The 25,683-nt window shown below is 40.3% G+C and overlaps 1 protein-coding gene across 1 annotated transcript in view; it reads left to right on the forward strand.

Moving 5' to 3' along the window:
• The window catches only part of ROBO2 (roundabout guidance receptor 2), a 632,658-nt gene that overhangs the window by 492,320 nt on the left and 114,655 nt on the right, over positions 1-25,683 (forward strand). The window contains exons 9-13 of the mRNA XM_029911756.1: positions 5,241-5,412; positions 11,762-11,967; positions 19,709-19,790; positions 20,518-20,683; positions 23,095-23,261. Coding sequence (XP_029767616.1) covers positions 5,241-5,412; positions 11,762-11,967; positions 19,709-19,790; positions 20,518-20,683; positions 23,095-23,261 — 793 coding nt within the window. The remainder of the gene's footprint in view (positions 1-5,240; positions 5,413-11,761; positions 11,968-19,708; positions 19,791-20,517; positions 20,684-23,094; positions 23,262-25,683) is intronic.

Raw genomic sequence — 25,683 nt, forward strand, 5'->3', positions numbered from 1 at the left:
AAGACATGCCAGAACCCTAGGGTATGTACCCTACGCAGTTCTCTTCACGCCCAATCAGTGCCTCCCCCATCTATACTGTCCCACTGCCTACTCATTGCTGGAGCCTTTCCCCACCACAGGGAAGCACACTATAGTGTGGATGCAGCCTGTTTTTCACTGTGGCGTGTAGCTACACTTGTCCTACATGCTGCCACCAATGTAGACAAGGCATTATTTTTATAGGGACGTAAATTCTTGGAAAATGCAGCAATCCAGTAATATTCAAATAAAGATTAAAGCAATCAGGAAACCTGCAGTAATCCATTCAAATCTTTCCCACCACTCTCAGTGAATACCCAGTAGCCTTAGGCAAGAGTTCTCTGATCACATCACTCCACCCACAACAAAACTCGCTCTTGGTTTGGGTCTGTGAATATTAGTAGCCCAGTGTTCTCTGCAGATGTGTGTCTGGGCCTGTTAAAGCTGCTTGTCTAGTCCCACCTTGAGCTGCCACCACCTGACCTCATTGAAGTCCCATCAGCTTAGTCACTATTCCTCAGGTGTCTGCTGAGGAGTCTGCTCTGCACCATCTAACTGTGCCTTTATAACAAGAAAGTAAGTTAAGAATGGAGAAAGTCTGCATCCTGTATAAAAGCTCATCTTCTTAGAATGTTAGAATGTGGGCTGGTATGGCTGTGCACCAAGGTGTCCACAGACATCTTTATTACTGCACATATTATTTGAGGCCCCAGTCCTGCAGTCAGAAGATCTACATGAGTGGAGCCTCGGACCTGTGCAAAGGTGCACCCACACGGAGCCACAATGAAATTAATGGAACGCTGCATGGGGCACAAAGGTCCAATCACAGGATCAAGACCAGACTCAATACCCTATGTTCTCTGGGGTTGTGCAGCTACAGGAGTACATACTTGTGCAATTGTTAAGTTGTTTAAGTTGATTCTTCACTCAATTTTATTCATCTGATTATGCAACGTGTAAGGAGGCTCAGATCTAACCATCAAATACGTGGTTCTGATTCTTGCAAAGTGCAGTATTGTGGACCTCACTAAGGAGCAAATTGTTCCAGGAGGAAAATATAATAGCATTTTGAAATTAAACCAGGAAGTGCTGATGTGCTAGCAAACATTTCAAAAACCCTTCTTGTAGAGGGTTTTAATAACATGGTAATGTTTATGTAAAGTGGGCTTATAGTGTCACGCTTGAATCTAATAAAGTGGACATCCATCATGTTGTAATAAAGAGAAGAGCTTCTAATTAAAGTAGGGCATCATTTGCAGGATTAAAGTCATTTAGTGTAATTGAAAAGTGTTAATACTCTATTTTATCCTCTTCCATTGGTATCACTTCAAGGGTAAAAACATTTTAAGGTGAAAATGTGTCTTCTGTCTTTAATTGAATGTTATTACCTACTGATTGTACCATGTTGAAGCTGTTTAATTACAAACCTGGAAAATTAATTACAATATTGAGAACCAGATCCCATAGGGTTAGAATGTTCTTTTTTGGCAAATAAAGGCAACATAAAAATTGATATCTTGATGTTTATAATCAAACCTTGAAACATAGCTCAATGTGATTCATTATACCCACATGTTCTTAATTGAGCAACAATGAAACAACACAGGTTAACCAGGTTAATGCTACCATCCTAATATAAACTTTCCAGGCTTTGAAGTAAGACATTGTTCCATTAAATAGCAGAGTCTCCACTTACTATATTTTATCATCGAAATGAAGAGTACAATAATTTGGCCACACCTAAGGTTAACATGCAGAGTATGGGGACACTGTATCTCTGAGTATTTACTCCTTGTCATTTGGACTTGCAATGCTTTCTTTGTCTCCTAGAGAATGTCTACACTGCATTTAAAATCCTGTGGTCGGCCCATGCCAGCTGACTCAGGCTCCAAAGGCTCAGGCTAAGGGGCTGTTTAATTGTGGTGTAGTCGTTCAGGTTCGGCCTGCAGCCCGAGATCTGGGACTCTTGCACCTTGCAAGTTCCTAGAGCCCAGGCTCCAGCCTGCAATTAAACAGCCTCTTAGCCTGAGCCTAGCAGGCCTGAGTCAGCTGGCACGGTCGGGCCAGACACAGGTTTTTAATTGCACCGTAGACATACCCTTAGTCAAGAAACTATCTTCCTTGCAATGCTGCTGTTCGTGTTTATTGTAATATTGTGTAGAGCTAGTCAAGCTAGCCCATTCCAGTGATTACAGGGAAATCTTCATCCTGGACCTGTTCCTCCATCCTGTTTCACTAAGCACAGCCAGCTGGAAGGAAGGGGAATAGTTCCCTCTGGAACGATCCTTGTGCCAACTTGTGCATCAGCAGCTGGTCCTTTGTATTTGGTAGCCTTTTCCCCTAAAGCTTGACAGCAGCACTCCAATGAAATGCAGCAGCTTAAGGCAGTGAATTTACTCTTACTAGTCTCTAGTTCCTAAACACTGTGGGCAAAATTAATCCCTGGTGTAACTCCATTACAATCAATGGACATAAAGCCATTGAAGTCAGTGGAGTTATGCCAGGGATGACTGTGGCCCTCTGTGGCCCAGCATGTCACCATTAGGCCTGAATGGGCGAACAGTTTAATTGAATCCACTTACTTTATTTTAAATTCTTTTAAATTTACCTCTGCGGTCAATTTATGGCAATTTATAATCCATGGGGTCTGATCCTGAAGGGTGCTGAGCCTCATCAATTCCCACTGAAGTGTAGAATTCACTGGGGCCCAAGGCCCCTCAGAATCTGGCCCATGCTGAAGAATCAAAAAAGGATGGTCACATAATCAGAAATTAATATTTTGAATGCAACAGTGAAAATGATTATAAACCCCGATTTGTACTACCTTGTGATGCCATCTACAAATCCTCAAGATGGGTGATGAGTGGCTGCAAAACTCTGCCACATCAAAATTCTCACACAAGTGGGCTTTTATGCTCATTCTTCATTCAGTGCTTGCTTACACTACAGATCCTTGACCAGTATAGCTATTCCAGCAGAGCCCCCCTAATGTAGACACAGTATAAGCCGGCAGAAAGAGTTCTGCTGGCATTGTTACACCACCTCTCTGAATGACATTAGCTAAGCCGACAGAAGCACTCTTCTGTTGGCACAGTTGAATCTACATTGCCAACAAAGCCATGTCAGGTAGGAGGTGTGATTTTTTCCAAAACTACTCAGCATTAGCCTAACTTTGCTCGCATGGAAGTCAATGGTAAAATTCCCATTAGCTCGCATGGAAGTCAATGGTAAAATTCCCATTAGCTCCATTTGGAACAGTTTTAGTCAACACTCAGCGCTTTTAAAAATCCCATCCTGCATAAATTAGGCAAACTTTGAAATCTTAACTGAACTTTTCCAAACTCCCATTATTAGAAAGCCAAACAAAACTACCTTATCCTAAAGTAGTGCTTTTCAAACTATGGAGCGGGCCTCCCAAAGGAGGCATGGGAATGTGTCAAGCAAGGGGAGGCCTGAGCTGTGCGCTATTTTTTCTTTTAAGAGCTCTGGCTGTCAGTCCCAGGTGGCTGGGGCTTGTGCAAAAGGGTCATACACATCCAGGAGGTGGGGGGATAGGATACAGAGGACAGCCGGAGCCCCACTGCACAACCCCCGGGGTGACAGCTGGATCCCAAGCACTAGCTGGCTCCGGCTCTCCTTCCCATCCACATCCCTCACCTGGTAGCGGCGGGACTCCAGCTATCAGCACTGGGGTGGCAGCAGCAGCACAGAAGTAAGGGTGGTAATGGGGTGCTAAGTCTGCTGTGAAAAGTGATATTGAAAAATCACATTGTCACCGTCACTTCTGAGCTGCTGCCCGCACAGCACTACCTATACAGCTGAGTGCCCAGCCAGCAGCCGCTGGTTTCCACTCTCCCTTCAGAGCTGGACAGCGGTATATATACTTATGAGGGGCAGGGGGAGAACATAAGCAACTATAGACACAAAGGAGGGGCACGATCAAATAAGTGTGAGACCCACTGCCCTAGAGTACTGATCAATAGCTTACAGTAGTGTTGCTGCAGTGTTTGGGTACGTCACTGGTATTAACAATTGTAATATTTTTATGGGGGTTGGTTCAGTGCTTGTTTTATTTAAGCTGGTTCATAAATCGATAAATCATCGTGCCATAACTCTTATGGAATTAGTTAATTCAGGCAGTTTTCCTCCTTTAAGTACTAACGTCTCATCATAACTCCTAAACCCTCTCCCCTATTCCCCTTTTTCATCCCCCTCCGTCACTTTCACTAACCTGTCTTTCCCCAAGTGCTGTCTCTCACTCTTCTCAACCCTTCTTTCCTCGCATCAAAGCCACTGTCAAATGTTATCACTTTTCCCTGGAAAATTTGCCCCCAGCCGCTAAAGCCCTGGTTCCTGCCTCAATTATCTTTTTGCATTGATTACTGAATCTCCTCCACTCTATTTTCCCCAGTTCTCATCTCTCTCCCTCCAGTCCATTAAAAGGGCTTCGGCTAAAATAACCCACCCCCAATCTAAGTGTGCCACCCCCTCCTCAAAACTATCATCTCCTTGCCAATTTTCACATTAAATTTATACTCCTTGTCCTCACCTTCAAGGTTCCACACTGTCTGCCTCTTGTCTATGTCTCAGTTTTAATTTCCTTCTACTCCTCCTTTCACCTACCATGCTCTGCCAACCCCTCTTTCTTTATGATCCTTTTGTGTCCTCCTGCCACTTCTGCTTCTATACCTTGTTCACGCTGCCCCCTTTGCCAGGAACAGTATTCATTGCCAAACAATCTCACTCTGCTCTTTCAGATCACTACTCATAATTCATTCCTTTTAGGTAGCTTTCTAATGTGCACTCTAGTGTTAGCTGCTCCTGATGTAACACCCAGAAATGTATGTTATTAAAATAAAGTTCAGAGTTATCAAGGTACATATGAAACAAATTCAGAACTAATGAGATACATATGAAACAAATCACCCACATGTATTTGTTGAAACTTCTTCCAAAGCTCAACCCCTACTGGCAACACAATTGTCTGTCATCATTTCTCAATAGTGCTGTGTCTAATTTAAACTTCAAGCTTCTCCAGGCAGGGAACATTAGCTTATTATGTGTCTGTAAAGCCCTATGCACACCTATGATACTATATAAACAGTAGTGTTTTTTTATTTGTGTTTATACATAATGCTTGTAAAGAAAATTATTGTGCCCTCGACTGAGGGAAAAGCAATATTCTTGTATTTGCACTGATGTGATTTGAATTGTCTCCACAGAATCTACTCTTTCCAAACCAGCCTCTCCAACCCAACAGTAGGTATTCAGTATCACCAACAGGCGACCTCACTATTTCCAACATTCAACGATCTGATGCAGGCTACTACATCTGTCAGGCGCTGACGGTTGCTGGGAGCATTTTAGCAAAAGCTCAACTGGAAGTTACTGATGGTGAGAAATCAGGATTTCTATTGTTTGTTTTTTTTAACCAATACCACCGAAGAATTAAAATATAATTTGTAAATATAGACATGTCAGATCATGTAATTCATATTGGCAAACATATAGGATTCTACAAATTATGAATAATGCAAAAAGGACCTCGGTGCAGAGTTTTCTCCATGAACACAAAAACATGGAATACAGGTTTGCATATTATATGAAATTTTGTACCTCTTTAAAACAATCAGTGAAAAGGGAGGGATACACCAGTTCAAAATATAATTTGTGTTAAGGGACAGTGTTCAATACAGTGGAACTGAAATCTAAGATGCCCGTATTCTAATCCAGAATGAGCAATGGATGGTTTTGTAGTAAAGCACTGAATAGCAACTCAGGAAAATTCGGTTCAATTCCCAGCTCCACAACAGACTTCTTGTGTTACCTTAGGGAAGTCACTTTGAGACATATCGTCATCTCATGAAAATTGGAATAACTCCATTTAAATCTAGGGAGCTATGTCTGAGCACATCAACTGAGGACCCTGGCCCTTAGTTTCTCTGTGTCTCAAATCTCCAAATCTCAAATACTTCCTTACCCTCACAGGAGTGTTTTAAGGATAATTAATATGTGTGATGCGCTCAGATACTGCAGTGATGGGAATCCGACAGATTGACAAATACTACAACACAGTGTGATTTGTCGCTAGTCATTTCCACATTTTGTTTTAGGAAAATACCTTAAATGCATTCTTTCCTACATAGCACATGTATCTCCTTTCATTTGAGCCCATGAATCCTGTTAACATCAGTATGAGTTCTGTTCATGGATCTAGGGCAGAATAATGCCTTTATATTACTAGAGAAAATGGAGCTGAAATTCCTATTTGCCTAGCAGGTCATCACATTCCCAGGCCTTATTATTCCCTATCTTAACTGACTCATTAAATATCTCCTGACAGACTTTGACGAATTTTTGCTGTTAAAACTGTTGTTACATGCACAGATCCACTATTACAGCTCCCTCAGAGACCTGCCTACATCATGAAAGTTTGAAAAGATGTCTAATTCTGAATAATCTGGCTTTTCACAAAAGCATATTCATCGCGAGTGACAGGTAGAGAGGTTCAGACACACGTTATAGAGGTTTGAGCATGAATTTGATGCCTTTTTTTTCTGTTGTTTTCCAAAAGCCGTCTATATTTTTATGACAAGGAAAGATAATTTCTTCCTTATCCTTGCATCTTTACAAGCACGCACTGCATTTCCTTAAAGTAGTTTCTTGGAGATTAAAGCCTAACCTTCGCTCTGTGACCTCTTTAAGTCTTCTCTTTCTCTTACTCTCTATGACAAAATGATGCATTTTCATACAATTCAAATTTACATGTAGATTAAAAGGTCATTTAAAATTAATGGAAAGGCAGTATTTTTTAATATCTGTCCACGACGCTGTCTGATTCAATGCCATGGCTGTGATTGGAATAAATAGAACATACAAACATTGGCTGATAGGACATTGAGCTGTTAATGGTTGCACCTGCTGTTGCTGCAGAGATTTACTGCAACAGGGGCTGAAAGGAGCAAGTCAGGTTCAAGGATATCAGTGATGAGAAATTCTTCCTTTAGACAGACAAGGCCTCTGGTCCTTCTTAATCTTTATTTATTTCTCTGTATGAAAAAAGAAATCATAATTGACCTCTTCTGCATCTGCATCAGTTTATGCAGCCAGTCAACAGAAAAAGCTCATTAAGGTGTCCATGGCAAAAAGCAAACTCAGCTTAAACTAATTACATTCAAAGGTACTTAGCATTCTCCATTCCTTAAGAAAGCATTCAATGGTGCCTGTATGACTAAAGGAATGAAAAACCTGCATTCTTCAAATATCTCCCAGAACCTGAAAGTCAGGATACTCACTGTAATATAATACAAGATTATTTTATAGAAATATGAATTCATTATTGAGTTGAGGGGTGGATGAAGGTCATGAAGAATGTGCAAAAAGAGTATTTTGCAATTGTGATTGTATAAATAAAGGTACTACTGTATCATAGATAACTTTTGACACTGCCTTTAGTTAGGGAATTAAGCATAAATATCTAAATAATCTTTGTCAGCTCATGCTGAGTATAGGTTATAGAAGTTAATGTTTTTATAAGTAGAGAAATCTAATTTCAGGGTTTAAAAATATATTAAAATATAAACATTTCAAATATTAGCCATATATTTAAGCATTAGCTTTCCAGTTTTTGGCTGGTGATTTCAGTTTTACTTCATAGCCCAGAATTTTTCTGTTTGGTTAATGATTTAATAATAGTGGCAAGCCATCATTTTCATTTTGAACACATTTTTGTTTGATCCCAGAGTAATTTGGATTCAATTGAAATTCCAATACAGAATGAAAACATATGTCATGTGCAGAAAAACAAGTGCTTAATTATACCATATATAGCAGTGTTTCAGTTGTTACATTTTTGCACTTAGACGTCTTCACTGGAAATATTTTTAACTCAAGTGTTCCTATGAGAAAAAATTACTTGCTGTGATGAAATGTGCTGAGTTGAGTGATAATTTTGCTGATTATGGACTGTGCTGAGAGCTTTCAATATATTTGAAATTCAAATCTTGTACTATCTTGAAAGATCATCACATAAATCCAGAGTCTAACTCACATCTGGAAAAGTAACATAATTTTTTTTAAAAATCAGACAGTCTTTGCAATCTTTCAAAAGCAAAGGTAAGCATCCAGCTCACAGTCTTATAACAGCAGGTCATGCAAATAAACTAAAAGCTTCCATTTAACTGTGTGTCTGAGTGATATAGAAAGAATAATTCACAATTAGTAATTTATTCCATAAATTTAGCCTCTTTTTTGTGCACAGAATATTCAGAAGTAAATTTCAATTTCCTCTAATCAATTCATTATTCATATTTATTGATTGATCTTTTTGGCCACTGTGTATGTTTTTTTACTCTATGGATTAGTCACAAATAGTTCTCTGTGAGTATCCAGCTCTCTCTACTTGAAATTCAAGTTGTATTGCTTAGTTGTGACTGGTCAGATAAGGCACATGATCTTGTTTTCATCACTAGATTACATGCGTATGTGAATGCTTGCAGATACTCATTTTTAAATTCAGTTTTCCTGAATGTGTGCACATTGAAGTTCACTTTTCATGAATATTCATACCAGTATAGCTCAATCATACACGTTTGTAGAAAATGAACACAAAAGGGTTTGTGCTTGGACAAAACAAATTCACCTAAAAATTAGAGCAACCATTCATGGACTTTTTACCGTATTTGTCCATCTTTGAGATAGATAGACCCTCATACATATACAAACATCTTTCCAAAGTGCTGCTCAAGTGTTGGTTCCTGATTCACTGAGAGACCTATACCTGTTTATATATTTAAATAACTGACAAAAACAGGAGAATTTAGAAACATTTTACAGAAGATTTACAAGTCATAGAAGTGAAGACAATACAGTTGTTCACAGATCACTGGAAATCCTAAGTGTTCATTTAACCTTTAGCCTTAGTGTCATGGAAACCTGTAGTAGTCTTTCACCCATAACACCCTTGAAAATGAAGATTCCTTCTGGCTAGGAGACTTTCAATTACTTTATTGATCAAACCCATTTAAAAGATTATGAGCTACTCATTTGGGCAGTAAAAAAACTAATTAGATGCCAAAGAGCAATATCTAAAAAACAATAAGCTTTTAAAATACCTATATTGCTACCCATAAAACAAGGCAATGAGTTGCTACAAATAACTAAAGACGTATAGTTCTCAACCTAAGCAATTATATGTTTTCATTCTTTTAATCTATACCTACTCACCTAGAAAACTGAAAACTCATTGATCTGCATTAAATGTAAATGAAAACTTATGTGGCCTAGTTGTCACCTGAATATATTTTTGCTGTAGGTATAGTACTTTGATGGGCCATACACATGTTTCTTTAATTACAGCATAAAATTGAGATTGAGTTTTTATGTCTTAAAATGACGGGGCAGTACTCTCTCTTCAACAGTTGTGTGTAACTGTGCTTAACCCTAATGAGATGTAAACATGTGCTTTGAGGTGAAAATACATCCCATTGTGTTTTTCTTGTGTCCTACTGGTTCCTGTTTAATAGCTGAATTCAGTGTATGGTATTTCAGAATTTCCAAGGCAGTTTTCATTTCCTGTGACAAATATTCTAAATTAGTTTTCAATGCACACTTTAAATTTTCAGTTACAATAAGTTTGTTGAAATCACAACCCAAGGTATTATTACAGCAAGTAGATTCATCAGCCTTATTTCCCAGATTAAGAGAAGGTTTTAGGGTGGTTGCGATGTTACAGTTCCAAAAAGAAACATTTTGAATAAAAAAACAGATGCTTACATCAGCCCTCCTCTTTCCTATATATTAAACAGTATGTCGAAAGCACTTTGGAGCCTTGACAATGCTGTGGGCTCATGTCTTGAACAGTTCAACACAATGCAAGCCACATTTCTTTAAGACACACTTCAATTTATTTTGGTTTCATTCAAAGGCCTGTATGTATACTAAATACATTGGGCCAGATCCTCAGCTAGAGTAAACTGATGTAACTCAATTGACATCAGTTGAGGTATGCGAACCAACACTAGCTCAGGAGCTAATCCTATTTATCAGAATATTTTCATTCAGATGCCAAACATACTATTCAGAGATTTAAAGTTATAACAGTATGGAAGCTAAACATCTGAGAACTGTTTCTCAATTCTGCTAGACTGGTGTTATGATGGTATAACTCCATTTCCATTAATGAAGAATCCAGCCCCTTGTTTATTTTACTCTCTCTCTCTCTCCATAAACAAGTCTTATAGAAACAACAAAGCTATGTTTTTCTCCTTCACAGATGGCATGGAATAGGTTCAACATCAGAATTATTTATGAAAAAATTTTCTTGCAAGAAAATTTAACATGAGCATTTATCTCATCTTCACGATATCTCACTGGTAGCAGAATAAGGCTCAGATGCAGCTAGGCACTCACTAGTTAAGAATCTTTTATGAACTATTTTAAGCATGCAACTGTAAAATAATAGAATAATAACAGAGTTCATGGTTTCAAAAGGTGATAACATGATTTGATAGGTAAACAGACAGCTTGATTAAATCTGAACTGTTCCTCACTGAAGAACATGATGCAATCAGTTAGCTCAGTTAGGGAAAGATTTTGTGTTATTGTTAGATATTATTTCCTAATGATGAACATTTGCACATTGAACATGAATGGGAAACATGATCAAATGCACACTTTTAACTCACCGTTATGGTTGGTAGACAACTGTCTTGGCTTTTATCTAAGGCCCTGATTCAGGAGACCATCTGTTTTCAGGAAAGCATTTAAACATATGCTTAACTTTGACACCAATGAGATTGAAACACCTGCTTAAACTTAAGCATGTGCTCTAGGGTGCTGGAACAATTTGTATAGTGGGGTGCTGAGAGCCATTGAATCAAAATGTAAACCCGATATTACGATAGAAACCACTTTAAGCCAAAAGGCGCTGCTGCCATACGCACCATCTTTCTGAGTTGCCAGGGTGTGCTCGACCCCCTGCTCCACCCCAGGCCCTGCCCTCATTCCACCCTTTCCACTAAGCCCTCACCCCGCCTCACCTCTTCCCATCCCTGCTCTGCCCTGCCCCGCCTCTTCCTGCCCCCACTCCACCCCCTCTCCTGAGTGCCCCCACCCTCACTCCGCCCCCCAACCCCGCAGTGCCTCCTGCCCACTGCTGAACAGGTGATTGCTGCAGGTGGGAGGCACTGGGAGGGAGGGGGAGGAACTGATGGGGGGGATGTTGCTGGCGAATGTTGAGCACCCACTAGTTTTTTTCCATGGGTGTTCTAGCCTCGGAGCACCCATGTAGTCAGCACCTATGCATGTGCTTGAGTGCTTTCCTGAACAAGGGCCTTACCTATTAGCTAATCTTAAGCAACGCCTACACTGCAATAAAAACCAACCGCGGCTGGCCTGTGTCTGGTGACTCCTGCTTGCAGGGCTCAGGCTGCAGGGCTATAAAATATTGCAGTGTAGACATACCTTTACTCAAATAAGTGTGATAATCTTTCAGTGTTTGTTAATAGCAAACTCACATCTAGGTACCATTTCATTGTAACTAAGCACAACCCTTTTAAATGTGTCAATCATCTCAGTTGTTGGTGCATGAATGCATAATGAGCATTGCAGAAATTAGCATTTTCGACTCCCTGGATATCATATACGATTTTCTTAAAATCTATATTCTGTTATACCAGATACTAACTGCTAAACATGATTTTTAAAAGTAGAGAGGTTCAGTAATTGTTGTGTTTTCATTTAGTTTTGACAGATAGGCCTCCACCCATCATTCTCCAAGGTCCAGCCAATCAGACGTTGGCAGTAGATGGGACAGCTTTGTTGAAGTGTAAGGCCACTGGCGACCCACTTCCTGTTATTAGTTGGTTAAAGGAAGGATTCACATTCCTGGGCAGAGATCCTAGAACATCAATACAGGAGCAGGGGACCTTGCAGATTAAAAGTCTACGGGTAAGTACTAATACGAATGAATCTTTGTTGGGACTGGGTCGTTACTGAGCTGGTGAGGAGCCCCCATCAACAGTTAGGCATCCTTATCTTCAAAGTTGACATGTGTCCCTCCATTTAGAATAATGTCTTTCAACAACAAGCTTTCATTGAGCAAAATTCTCTGCCAGAGAAATGAAAAAGGGAGATATGATTTAACGTTGCTGTAGAGGGTTCAGGTAACACATTAGGATACAGACAAAATGTGTTAGAACATATTACCCAGCAGTAGGGGCTGGTCGAGCTTCACTCGATGCAGGAGATTGGAGGGGGGACTAGTCACCATCTCCATCTCATTTGATCCTGAGGCTGGATGCCAGTTCATTCAAAGTTGCAAGTCTGAGCAGCCTCATTTGTTCCAGCTGATAATTGTCTCCCTGGAGCTGTTACTGCAGCCAGGGATTCCTAGACTGTAGCCTAGGGCTTTGGCTACTCCCTCCCTTACCAGATCCATTACAGGAGGGCCTGGGAGAGGGAGATACCCTGGAGCTGGCTACGCTGGTTCTGTCCTATGTGTGTTGGTGTTTCCCCTGCTGCTTGGTTAGGGCAATATTTCATCCCTCTTTGGCACAGGGCATGGAACACTGTCTAGCCAGTGTGGTTTTGAGGTATCTGAAAATCAGATGCCCTGAATTTTAGAAGGGTGGAATTCAGATAGGGAGAAGAGACAAAATGAAAAGTTGTCAATGTGAAATTTGATCTGAAATGAAATTCTGGTTCCCTTGATCGCCTCTCGTCAAACATTTTAAATGACTTTTTAGCTAAAATAAAATAAAATAAAAACACCATATATTTGAAGCATGTTTATTTTCCAAAGGGGATTTAGAATTTAATTAATAGGCCATTTTCTTATATAATTGGGTCCATTCCTGTAGCCTGTAGTCATGCCTGTGCTCCTTACACATGCAGATTGTCACATGGAAGTCATTGGCACTCCTTTCTTAAATAAAGGAGGCCTGTGTTCAAAATCTGCTGGTTATTAGCTGGGTACAAGGCTTTATAAGAAAGCAAAAATAAAACAAAATAAATAATCCTGAATGAAGAGACAAAGTGTAGTTTTGTGTGCATACACAGGCTCAATTCTGGAATCAGATACATGTGGCGGATCTAAGTTATGCCACTTGCAGTGGTCCCAGCATGTACTGTGTGCTCCAACCTGTCCCTTCCCCACTCGGGTAATGCCCTCTGTGGGAAGTGACAGGAGCCAGGTGGCATGGGGTAATCCTCAGTCGCTCATTTAAAGTAGCTTTCTGGCTGCTTTGTGCTGCTGTGCAGATCACGGATAGAGGACTGATTCTTTGATATAACTATACTCTCACAGAGTGGTTGCCATTCAAAAGGCAAAATTTACCAATAATTTAACACATTGATATCTGAGATAACACTATTATGTCTTATTTAGAGTACAAACAAAATCTGCAGTACCTTGTTAGTAAATGTTATCTTGCTAATGACAACCTTTGTATAGATGTATGTATTTATGTATAAAGTATAGAGATACTCATTATAGATATCCAAATATGTAATACGTATGGTGCAGAAAGGTAAATATAGTTATATTATACATTAGTTGTTTAAAAACAATTTTAGGAAATATTTAATTTCATCAGCACTAATGCTTGTACTTAGTTTTATCAAGATAATCTGCAGAACTGTAAAGAACAAGAAATGAGCAGCCGTTTAGTTTTCTGCCAACATCTCATCAGTGATCGTAAATGAATTGTTAACCTCCTTGGAACAAAATGGAATTTATTAAAAAATTTATGCTAGCTTTCCTTGAGTAAACAATTTATCCTCCCTCTCTGGGCTAAAGGCGGGCTTGGGCCATGAAGGTTAATGCATTTTTACTGTAGAGCTGGATTAAACAGTGCGGTTGAATAGTCAAGTTTCCCCAGTAGTGTTAGAAAGCAGCAATTAAAGGTGGGAGCTTGGTGATTTCAAACAAACTTTCAGAGCATTGATGATGGACTTCTGTGGAGTGTCCATGAGGCAGAAGCTCATGGGATGCCTGCCTGCATGCGGTTATGCAAACAGTAAAATACTTGTTGAATCGTGCCAGCACATTAATGTCTTTGTTAGAGGCACATGATCTCTAAAGGAGAAAAGAAATACACTGGCAGTGGAAAGGAAAATCCGGCATTAAGTGTGACTTTAAAAGACATGGAGCTTTTATTGATCCTTGAGTGGCTCATTCTTTAATACCCATTTTCCTTTAAGGCTCAGAAAGATACTCCTTAAACCTTCTCAATGCAGTAACATGCATTATTTGAATCAGACACACTGGGAAGAAAGACTCAACACCATACATTGGTTTAAACTAGGGTTGTAGATTAATTGCAGTTAACTCATGCAATTAACTAAAAAAAATTGATCGTGATTAAAAAATTTTATCGTGATTAATCACAGTTTTAATTGCACTGTTGAACAATAGAATCCCAATAGAAATTTATTAAATATTTTGGATGTTTTTCTACATTTTCAAATATATTTACTTGAATTACCGCACAGAATACAAAGTGTACAGTGCTCACTTTATATTATTATTATTGATTACAAATATTTGCACTCTAAAAATGATAAACAAAATAAATAGTATTTTTCAATTCACCTCATACAAGTGCTGTAGTGCAATCTCTTTATTGTGAAAGTGCAACTTACAAATGTAGATTTTTTTTGTTATATAACTGCACTCAAAAACAAAAGAGTGTAAAACTTTAGAGCATACAAGTCCACTGAGTCCTACTTCTTGTTCCGCCAACTGCTAAGACAAACAAGTTTGTTTACATTTACAGGAGATAATGCTGCCCACTTCTTATTTACAATTCCATCTGAAAGTGAGAACAGGTGTTCGCATGGCACTTTTGTAGCCGGCATTGCAAGGTATTTACGTGCCAACTATGATAAATATTTGTATGTCCCTTTATGCTTCAACCACCATTCCAGAGGACATGCTTCCATGCTGATGATGCTCGTTAAAAAAATTATGTGTTAATTAAATTTATGTCTGAACTCCTTGGGGGAGAATTGTATGTCTCCTGGTCTGTTTTACCCCCATTCTGCCATATATTTCATGTTATTGTAGTCTCGGATGATGACCCAGCACATGTTAGATTTAAGAACACTTTCACTGCAGATTTGACAAAACACAAAGAAGGTACCAATGTGAGATTTCTAAAGATAGATACAGCACTTGACCCAAGGTTTAAGAATCTGAAATGTCTTCCAAAATCTGAGATGGACGACGTGTGGCGCATGTTTTCAGATGTCTTAAAAGAGCAACACTTCAATGCGGAAACTACAGAACCTGAAGCACCAAAAAAGAAAATCCACCTTCTGCTGGTGGCATCTGAGTCATGATGATGAAAATGAACATGTGTTGGTCCGCACTGTTTTGGATCATTATCAAGCAGAACCCATCATCAGAATGGACGCATGTCCTCTGGAATGGTGGTTGACATGAAGGGACATATGAATCTTTAGCGCATCTGGCACATAAATATCTTGCAACCTCGGCAACGACAGTGCCATGCGGATGCCTTTTCTCACTTTCAGGTGACATTGTAAACAAGAAGTGGGCAGCATTTTCTCCTGCCAATGTAAATAAACTTGTTTGTCTGAGCGATTGGCTGAACAAGAAGCAGGACTGAGTAGACTTGTAGGCTCTAAACTTTACATTGTTTTATTTTTGAATGCAGTTTTTTTGGTACATAATTCTACATTTGTAAGTTCAACTTTCATGATAAAGAGATTGCACTACAGTACTTGTAATGTGGGTATTGAAAAATACTATTTCTTTTGTTTTTTTACAGTGCAAATATTTTTAATCAAAAATAAATATAAAGTGAGTACTGTACACTTTTTATTCTGTGTTGTAGTTGAAATCAATATATTTGAAAATGTAGAAAACATCCAAAAATATTTAAATAAATGGTATTTTATTATTATTTAACAGCGCGATTAATCGTGATTAATTTTTTTAATCGCTTGACAGCCCTAGTTTAAATGGGAAGCTGCAACTGTTATGAATTAATGTAAACTGGAAGGTTTAAGTCTTCCGTTAAGGCTACCACATCAACAAAGAGTCCAGTGGAGGTCCAAACTGAAGTCATTTAGACAGGACCAATCTCAGGGCAGACTACAATTAGATCCCCTTCACAATAACCAACCAATAGGGATTTTAGCATCTTACCAAAATAATTGTCACTGCCCTTATTGCATACAAGGGTTCAATGTATATGTCAAAGTAGCTCATTGAAGTACATCTAATGAGTATGGTCCTTCTTCTTAGCTCAATGCTGACATTTACTCTGGAGCCCCTACACCACCTTGCCCATGCTCCATAGCAACCACACTGGACCCCAGGCCAAAGTTGTGATAAATCTTGAACGTGAATCTACACAGTTCCCCTATGTGCCAAGTATCCCGGTTGCTGTAAGGAAGTGAAAAAAAATTCCATACCCAGGTCAATGGTGACAGGAAAATTCCTTCTCTGCTCCAAAAAAGCTGCTTACTTATTATTCATAGCATGCCCAGAAACCCAGTGCTAACCAGGGAAAGTGCTTAATGACGATCATAATCCATCCATATATTCAGATTTTCAGTTGTCTCTCTTCATGTCCTTAAAAGCAGCCAGTTGGCCGCAGTCATTGGGAGGGGGTGGCTGATCCACAAACTATGTAGAGCAGGGGTGGGCAAACTTTGTAGCCTGAGGGCCACATCGGGTTTCTGAAATTGTATGGAGGGCCGGTTAGGGGAGGCTGTGCCTCCCCAAACAGCCAGGCATGGCCCGGCCCCCACTGCTTCTCCGACCCCCTCTGCTTCTCAACCCCTGACGGCCCCCCGGGACTCCTGCCCCATCCAACCCCCCCATTCTCTGACAGCCCCCTGGGACCGCTGCCCCATCCACCCCTCCCTGTCCCCAGAACCCCTACCCCTGACCGGCCCCCGCCGCCCCAGCTAACCCCCCCTCCTGGCTGCTCCCCCAGGACCCCTGCCCCCATTCAACCCCCCTGTTCCCCGCCCTCTGACCGCCCTGCCCCCATCCACACCCCCGCCCCTGACCACCACCCCGAACTTCCCTACCCTCTCTCCAACTCCCCCTTCTCCCTGCCCCCTTACCACACTGCCTGGAGCACCAGTGGCTGGCGGCGCTACGGCCACGCTGCCCAGAGCACCGGGACAGGCCACGGCTCTGCAAGAGCTCCGGCACCCAGAGCATTGCGCTGGCGGCACGGCAAGCTGAGGCTGCGGGGGAGGGGGAACAGCAGGAGAGAGGCCGGGCTTCGCCTCCCGGGCCAGGACCTCAGGGGCCGGACAGGAGGGTCCCGTGGGCCGGATGTGACCTGTAGTTTTCCCTCCTCTGATGTAGAGGTTAGGTTTTAGTCTCTCTGCCAGTGGCATGATCTGTCCTCCCACATGGATCACCTATCTCCCATGGTATGGGACGCTGAAAAACAATGAATTGCCATTGACTGTCTGATTTCTCTCCTTTTTTGTGTGTTTTAATAGCACAAAAGATTAAAAGGCAAACAATATTGTCATGCAGATATGAAATTCACTAGGTACACATGTAATCTGTTCATAATCTGCTAGTTGATTTCATGGCCTGGAAGAAGTGGAATACCCTGAGTATTCTTTATATGGAGATATACCTATCTCATAAAACTGGAAGGGACCCTGAAAGGTCATTGAGTCCAGCTCCCTGCCTTCACTAGCAGGACCAAGTACTGATTTTGCCCCAGATCCCTAAGTGGCCCCCTCAAGGATTGAATTCACAACCCTGGGTTTAGCTCAAACCACTGAGCTCTCCCTCCCCCCTACATAGTATTTTCCTTCTAAGTATACCCACAGTGTCCAGTGCCATACCCCACTTTGCAACAGCAATGCTCAAATGCACTTAAGAAACTTTGCCTTAAAAAAGAGTTTCCACTACCAGATAATGAGGAGGTACCTTTTCCCAACCAACAGCTCAGAAAACACAAAGTAAAACAGTACAGCAGAGAATGCTCTGCTGCTCCCCTTCCCTGCTGATAAGGCTATCTCCCGTCAAGTGCCTTTGTCTTTCCCCAGCAACTGGTTCACATTTTGAATATTTCAGCTTTTATCAGAGAGCCTTTCTGACTCAAGGCAGCTGCATCTTTTTAAAATTCAGGCCTTGCTTATACAAATCTACTAAACAGTTACATCACTAATTACCTGTCGTGCCCTGTCCATAACAATAGTATACTGCAGCGATAATATGTCAGAAGCAGAAAGTGCCAACACGATTCAAACATGATAAACTTCAAAATCAATTAAAATATATATCAGCAGATATTGTAAAGAGCATCTTGCTGATTTGCCTCAACAGCCATCTGGAAAATCAAGCTATGCGCACATTGATTTCAGTTCCAGTTTAATATAGTTCAGAGCACGCACATACTATTCCCTTACAGTCCAATAAACCATTTTGGATTTAGTCCTATATCCATTGAGATGTTCCAATGCAGCCTTCCCCCAGTGAATATAATTCTTCTCTCATATCATCAGAGTCAGCACTTTCCCCACTCCATTTCCATCTCTAGGCTAACATGCTTTACACACAGCAGGTTGGGGGCTTCTCAGTAGACTACACACTGTTGGCCAACTGCGGTATTCCATTGATCTCAGTAGATTTCCCCAGACCAAACATCAGGTCTCATTCACAGCATCCCTTAGCCTTCAAAATGAGAAATAACAAAACATCAGGGGAAATCAGTCAGTGTGACAGAAAAAAATAAAAAGAAGTGGGGGGAAATAACTCTAATAGTGTCAATGTGACCACAAACAATTTCCCCAAATAAACTCTGCATATCTGGATCATTTATTTGAATATAATGCTTTTTCATCCCAAAACACGTCTCAAACTCCAGACATACAGCACCACTGAAATGCACATACAGCATCACTGAAACCCCTCTCGTGTGGAAGGCAGCTGCCAGCTCATCAACAAGCTCACTCCATTCTGCATAAAAGTGGAGAGAGAAGAGGGAAATTTGGCCTAGGCCACTGACCCAGCCTTACCCTTTAGAAAATGTTATGCCTGAGGACTTTAATATCCATACTAACTAGACAGGACTGGTTTTAAAGTCTCATCTAAAAAGACCCATACATGATAAACTGCATAGTAATACTTCCTCTACAACAGAAAAATAAAAGCAGGTGAGACAACCCTGCTGGGATTGGAAACTGTAAATCAAGGCAGGGATTATGAAACTGAATCTTAATCTCCTCTGAGAAATGAAATCTGTACCCATTTCACAATTTAGACACACTTTAAATTATAATTTCAGTCACATCTAAGTTATATTATATTTTTACTGGAATTCACCTGGATCTTCCTTCATATATAAAAAAACATTGGTGACATGTTTTAAATTAACCATTCTGTAATACCCATACCCTGTACCAATGGCATTAACAATATGAGAATTAGAATAATGGGCGGGCGGGGGGGGAGAAAACAGAGTTAAACTATTAAGAGCAAGTAATCTTATTATAGTTCGCTAAAAGTAAGCCACCATTAAATGATTATTTGAGAAATGTCTGGTGTTCTTTAGTGATGTACAATGTAGGCTAAGTCCTTCTTATTTTACATCAAGAAATATTCAGAAAAAAATTGAGAGGATTGTGCCACCTGATGTTAAAGGTTTGTCAAAAATGCCCTTAACCATTTTTGTATGACCAGATATCTGACACTGGCACTTACACATGTGTGGCCACAAGTTCAAGTGGGGAGACATCTTGGAGCGCTGTGCTAGAGGTGACAGGTAAGTCATGTCAGAGGCTTGTTGTTCTCTTGGCTTGTGTTCACTATATTATAGCAGATCTGTTTTGAAGGGAACCAGGATTGAGACTAATATATTTTTGGTAGAAAGGCTGGATATCTTCACATGACTTAGATTTTGGTATTATTATCTCTAAATCTCCATTGATAGTAAACCAGTTGTATTGTATTAGTATCAAGGTACGTTAGAGAGCTATATCTAAACTGGAGTACCAACAAACTAACTGTTTCCATGCAGGAAGGCCCTTATGGCCATGAAGAATCCCACTGAAGTCACTGGGGCTTCATGTGGGATGAAAGAGTCTACCTAATTGGAGATCCTTTTCTAGGATTGGGGGCTTTCTCATGCCTTCTATTGACTGATGTGTTGACATTTTAGGTGAATCTATTCCAGTTATTAAAAAATAAATAAAGTAGATCAGGCTGTCTGCCTCCTCCCCTCCTTTTTCTTTTATTGTTGTTGCTTTCTTTGGTTTGTTTTATGAGCAAAAGTTTCTATAAAGACCGACAGCCAAGCATCCAGTAACATAAGCCTCTAAATGTAAACCTGACTCTCTGTTGTTATTGTTAAGTTAGGTCAGTAAGCATTGGGGCCATTGTGCTGACTATTGTAAATTATTTTTATAGTTTTTTATCTTTGCTCTCCTTTTTTTAAATCAAATTGTGCAGTCAAGGATAAAGGTTAACTATTTTTTATTTACCCCTTACAGAGTCTGGTGGAGCAACAATCAGTAAAAATTATGATTTGAATGACCTTCCTGGGCCACCATCCAAACCCCAGGTCACTGATGTTACTAAGAACAGTGTCACCTTGTCCTGGCAGCCAGGCACCCCTGGAAGCTTACCAGCTAGTGCATATATCATTGAGGCTTTTAGGTATGTGAAAATTTCCACTTCTAATCTCTTTCCTTTCTAATTTTGTTTTAACCCTAGTGTTAACTGTGCTCCTGGTATGATGGTACCTGTGTGGACATCTGCAAATTCAATTAACTCACTAAAGGCCTTCTCTTTGATGGCATGGAGTTCATTCTTAATCTTCAAGAATTTCTCCTTTTTATTATTAACCACTTATTTCTTAATAGAACTTTTAGACAAGCACTAGACTATTTTCTTCAGGTCAGCAGAAGTATAGCTTGACTATGCATTCACTCATCTGTTACTTTTTTCTTAATCCTGATCATCACTGAGGGTTTCAGATGAGACTGTTGACATTCAAATTGGACAGCTTGAGAGGAGGTAGTTTAATTAGGGTTGGGCAAAATAGATTAAAAAAAAGGTAATGATAGAATTCCCTAAACCTTGAACATGGTGGGATGTTTGGTCTTAAAGCAGAACCTAAAAAAAAAAACCTTTTGAAATTCCAGTATGTGTATACCATATGGAATAAAATATAGCATTTAAAAAACAAACATCTGATCATTTAGAGCAGGGGTTGGCAACGTTTGGCATGCAGCTCACCAGGGTAAGCACCCTGGCGGGCCGGGCCAGTTTTATTTACCTACTGACGCGGCAGGTTCAGCCGATCGCGGCCCCCACTGGCCGCGGTTCACCGTCCCGGGCCAATGTGGGCGGCAAGAAGCCGCGGCCAGCACATCGCTCGCCCACGCCGCTTCCCGCCGCCCCCATTGGCCCGGGAAGGTGAACCACGGCCAGTGGGGGCCGCGACCGGCCAAACCTGCCATGTCAGCAGGTAAATAAAACTGGCCCGGCCCGCCAGGGTGCTTACCCTGGCGAGCTGCGTGCCAAACGTTGCCGACCCCTGATTTAGAGCTTGATCCTGCAAGTCTGAAGTCGATCAGAGTTGAGGAGCTGAGCACCTCACAGGTGCACACAGTGTTTTGCAGGATTCAGCCCTTAGGCCACAATTCAGCAAGTTACTTAAATCAATGGGTTACTTGTGTGCTTCAAATTAGGGTCATATTTAAGGACCTTCCTGAATCAGAGTCTTAAAATGAAAGAAAAGGAGTAAATATATTTTGCCTTTTAGTTGGCATGGTAGTCTATGGTCATCTAAAATATGTTCAGTAACAACTCAAAAGGCTACAGTGATGATTACTCATCCTTCTACATAAATATCTATGTGCCATTTCTAAAATATGCAAATAATTGTTTTCCGTAAAAATGGTAACTTCCAATATGTCTTTTGACTCATATGAAAATAGTGACTACCTTTAATAAGCCCAAATGGAAAAGAAAGAAAAACTTTCTTATGAATAATATACAACCGACAGCTATGAAATGAAATTCTCTCTTTATCCTTAGCAAAAGTTCCCATTTGACTTTACATAAGCTGCAGTGACATCCCACCGATGACTCTAAAAATCACCATATATTCAAAGGGAGTTATTTTGAACAATCACACTTGAGATCATTACAGATGCAAGATGCTATATGCTGTTTATAAGACAGTCCAACTGAAAACTTAAGCACAGGAAAATATATTCATGCATTTTTCTTCTTTTACAGATGTGTTTTTGAAAGGGTCTATAGTAATTTTACAAATGGATTTAATTCAAGGAGAACACATTCTTTTAGCAAGACAATTTATTGGCATAATTTACCCTGTAGTATAGAAAGTTATTCTTTTAACAGGTTTATTATTTTTATACATTTGTTCAAGAGGGCCCCATTTATCATTCAAATTTACTTTTCCACTTTTCTATATCTGTTCCTTTTTCAGGTATTTATTTTAGTGGGCTATAATATATTAGGAAAGGCTTTCACTTCAGCTGGGCTGAAATATTTTTATGGTACTATTGTTTTGTTTCATAATGTGGTCTACTCTCTTGATGAATTAACTAAAACCAGCAGAACTGTTTCTTTTTTTTTTTTTATTGATCTTGCTACCCTCCCCCCCACCCCCCAGTGGTTAACCTTGGCAAGGAAATGAAACCCAACTACTTTTACAAATTCTTTCTCGCCCCAGTATGTAAAATTTTGTTATAAAGAGGAGGGTGATGAATTGTTCTTCTTAATCACTGAGGAAAGGATAAGAAGTAATGGGCTTAAATTGCAGCAATAGAGATTCAGACATTAGGAAAAACTTCCTAACTGAAAGGATAGTTAAGCACTGGACCAAATTACCTAGGGAGACTGTAAAATCTCTGTCAGTGGAAGTTTTTAAGAACAGGTTAGACAAACACCCGTCAGAGATAAACTTAGTCCTGCATTGGTGCAGGGAACTGGACTATCAGGGACCCTTCCAATTCTATATTTCTATGATTTCTTTTTGCTTTAATCTGTAGTCTTCAACCATGGGGTTTTTTTTGTTTTTTTTTTCATTGCAGCCAATCTGTGAGCAATAGCTGGCAAACAGTTGCTAATCATGTAAAGACAACACTCTACACTTTAAGAGGATTGCGACCCAATACAATCTACCTGTTTATGGTGAGAGCAATCAACTCACAAGGTCTGAGTGACCCCAGCCCTATGTCAGATCCTGTCCGCACACAAGGTAATGTCAATCATTAATTGTTCACATGATCTTCAGCTGTATCCAGGACTTCTGCTTGAATGACTTGATAATAAAAAGAAGGGTAGGAAATCTCTGAAAATTGAGCCAGTTTAGTTCAGCTGCTTTGCACCACTCTGGTAACTCAAAACATTGTAAACCCACCTCAACCAGCGGGGAGGTGATAAATCCCAGTTTAATTCCCTGCTGCACTACGGGCTTTTTGTATAACCTTAGACAAGTCACTTAAGGCCAGATCTGTAAAGGTTTTGAGGTGCCTAAAGATAAAGATAGATGTCTAGTGGAATATTCAAAAGCACCTAGACGCCCAACTCACATTGGGTTCCACTAGATTCCTATCTTCATCTTTAGGTGCCTTAATACCATACTTACTCTCTCTGTGCCTCAGTTCACCATCTGTAAAATGGGGATAGTAGCACTTCCCTTCCTCAGAGGGTTTTTGTGAGGATACATATGTTCAAGATCATGAGGCACTAAATACTGTGTTAATGGGGGATATATAAGTATGATACAAAGATAGAAGCCAGGTTTACAGCTAGTTTTCATCACCAGAGTGGCACAAAGCAGCCAGAGTGTATGAATCAGTCAGGCCCAATATTTTTGCAGAGAATCAATGTGAATCTAATTCATGCTGAGAATTATTTTAAAAGATATTCTGAGACACGTGCGTGTGTGTGTGTACATATTTTATGTTCTCTACATTCATCCACTGAATACTAAACTAAAAAGGGTGGCCTAAATAGGACTTCTCAACTGTAGGACAGCTAGTGCAATTAGATGAAGATAGCCTGATCCTCCATTGGCTCCCATCTCTTACACCTGTACAGAAAGGGTGTGAAATGCTGACAAACCAGAATGGTTGTTTTATACCCAATTTACTCTCTCTATGCTCAGTCTAAATGAAAATGGACACGCTTCTCTGTGGAGCACAGGGTGTGGCATAGCTTTGTCAATGCATTGACCAAATTCTGCACCCCACAGCATAACTCTTCATTGAACAGGTTGGAAAACAGTTATGAACAATTGTTTAATCAGACTTATTCCTGTTCACGGATGATTCAGAGTAATCTCTTACGATTCATTTACAGAAAGGTCTTTTCCTTGCCTTGTATGATTGTGCAGTGAGGCAAGGAGGGTGTACACAGCTTCTCCACCCCTGCAGAGTCACGCAGAGTAGTAGCCACAGCACTGGTAGGAGATCCTAGGCTCCTCTCTGCAAAGGGGCAGGGATGGGTGAGAACAGATGAGGAGTGGGCAGAGGCTTGGTTTTTAAAGGTCTGTTGCAAATTTTTGCTCCCCACCCTCACTGCATCAAGGCGACTCCAGGTGGGATTCTGCTTTCCAAAGCAGTATGCTTCCCACCAGTTCCCCTAGGGATGTGCGGCTATGCACCAGCCCTGACTCTAAGCTCCATGCTCATAGCACAATCTAGCTCTTAAGAACTCTCACGTTCCACATCTTTACATCTGACATACTGACAAGAGATTTGATTTCAGCAAAAACAGTTCTTTTCATTAGCTTCAGGACATATTGTAGTTTCCATTTCCACAAGCTGTTCGCCAGCCACACATGCTGCAACATGTAGAGTATGTATAGCTCTTTGATACCTTACCGTTTAGTAGAATTAAATCATAAAATCAATTGAGAATTAGCATAATGTTTTGATGTGATTTCTAATAATGCTTGGATTCAACTCAGACTCACAAAGGAAGCCGACATGCAGTAAAAAGCCTGTTCATACTAGCCATTGCAAAGTAAAGAAGCAATTAAAGCAATGACACATTATATTAATTCACAACAGGTATCCATGATAACTGTTATGTCTTAAAATTTGGCTTCATTAAATAAAAATATGGCAAATAACATGCAGGGTATACTGGGCAAATTTACACCATTGGATTGCAAATCCTTACACTGAGCAAGAATTCCTCAAGACACTAAGAGCACTACTGATCGCTTTGTATGTTTAATAACCATATATTCAGAAACACCCTTGAATAATATTGAAATAATAAACTCTAAATAAAACACTTCCAAACATACTACGTTCATTGGGAGCTAATAGTTGTTGAGGTCATGCTAAAATAAAGTCCTTTGTAACTTCCAAATAAATACATGGTTCTCTCTGGCATGTTGGTCACCGAGAAGATGTCTAGCAAACACAACTTGAGGCTAGCCCTCCCATTCTGAGGAGCTCTCAAACACCATATTGTTGTTTGGCTTCTGTCAGGTGGTCTGTAATCTGGTATATTTTATTTCCAGGCAACCCCAATTGCCATACCTTTCAGGATGGCTTGGGTCTGATCTGTTCTCTCCTTCCTGGACTACCCTGCTCTGGTCTAACTTCTCTATGGCCAGCGCCAAGTTTTTCAATGTCCCCTATCCCAGACTACCTTTCCCAAGC

The sequence above is a fragment of the Terrapene carolina genome, unplaced genomic scaffold, assembly GCF_002925995.2.
Source record: "Terrapene carolina triunguis isolate 2854851 unplaced genomic scaffold, T_m_triunguis-2.0 Scaffold38, whole genome shotgun sequence".
Classification (NCBI taxonomy): domain Eukaryota; kingdom Metazoa; phylum Chordata; order Testudines; family Emydidae; genus Terrapene; species Terrapene triunguis.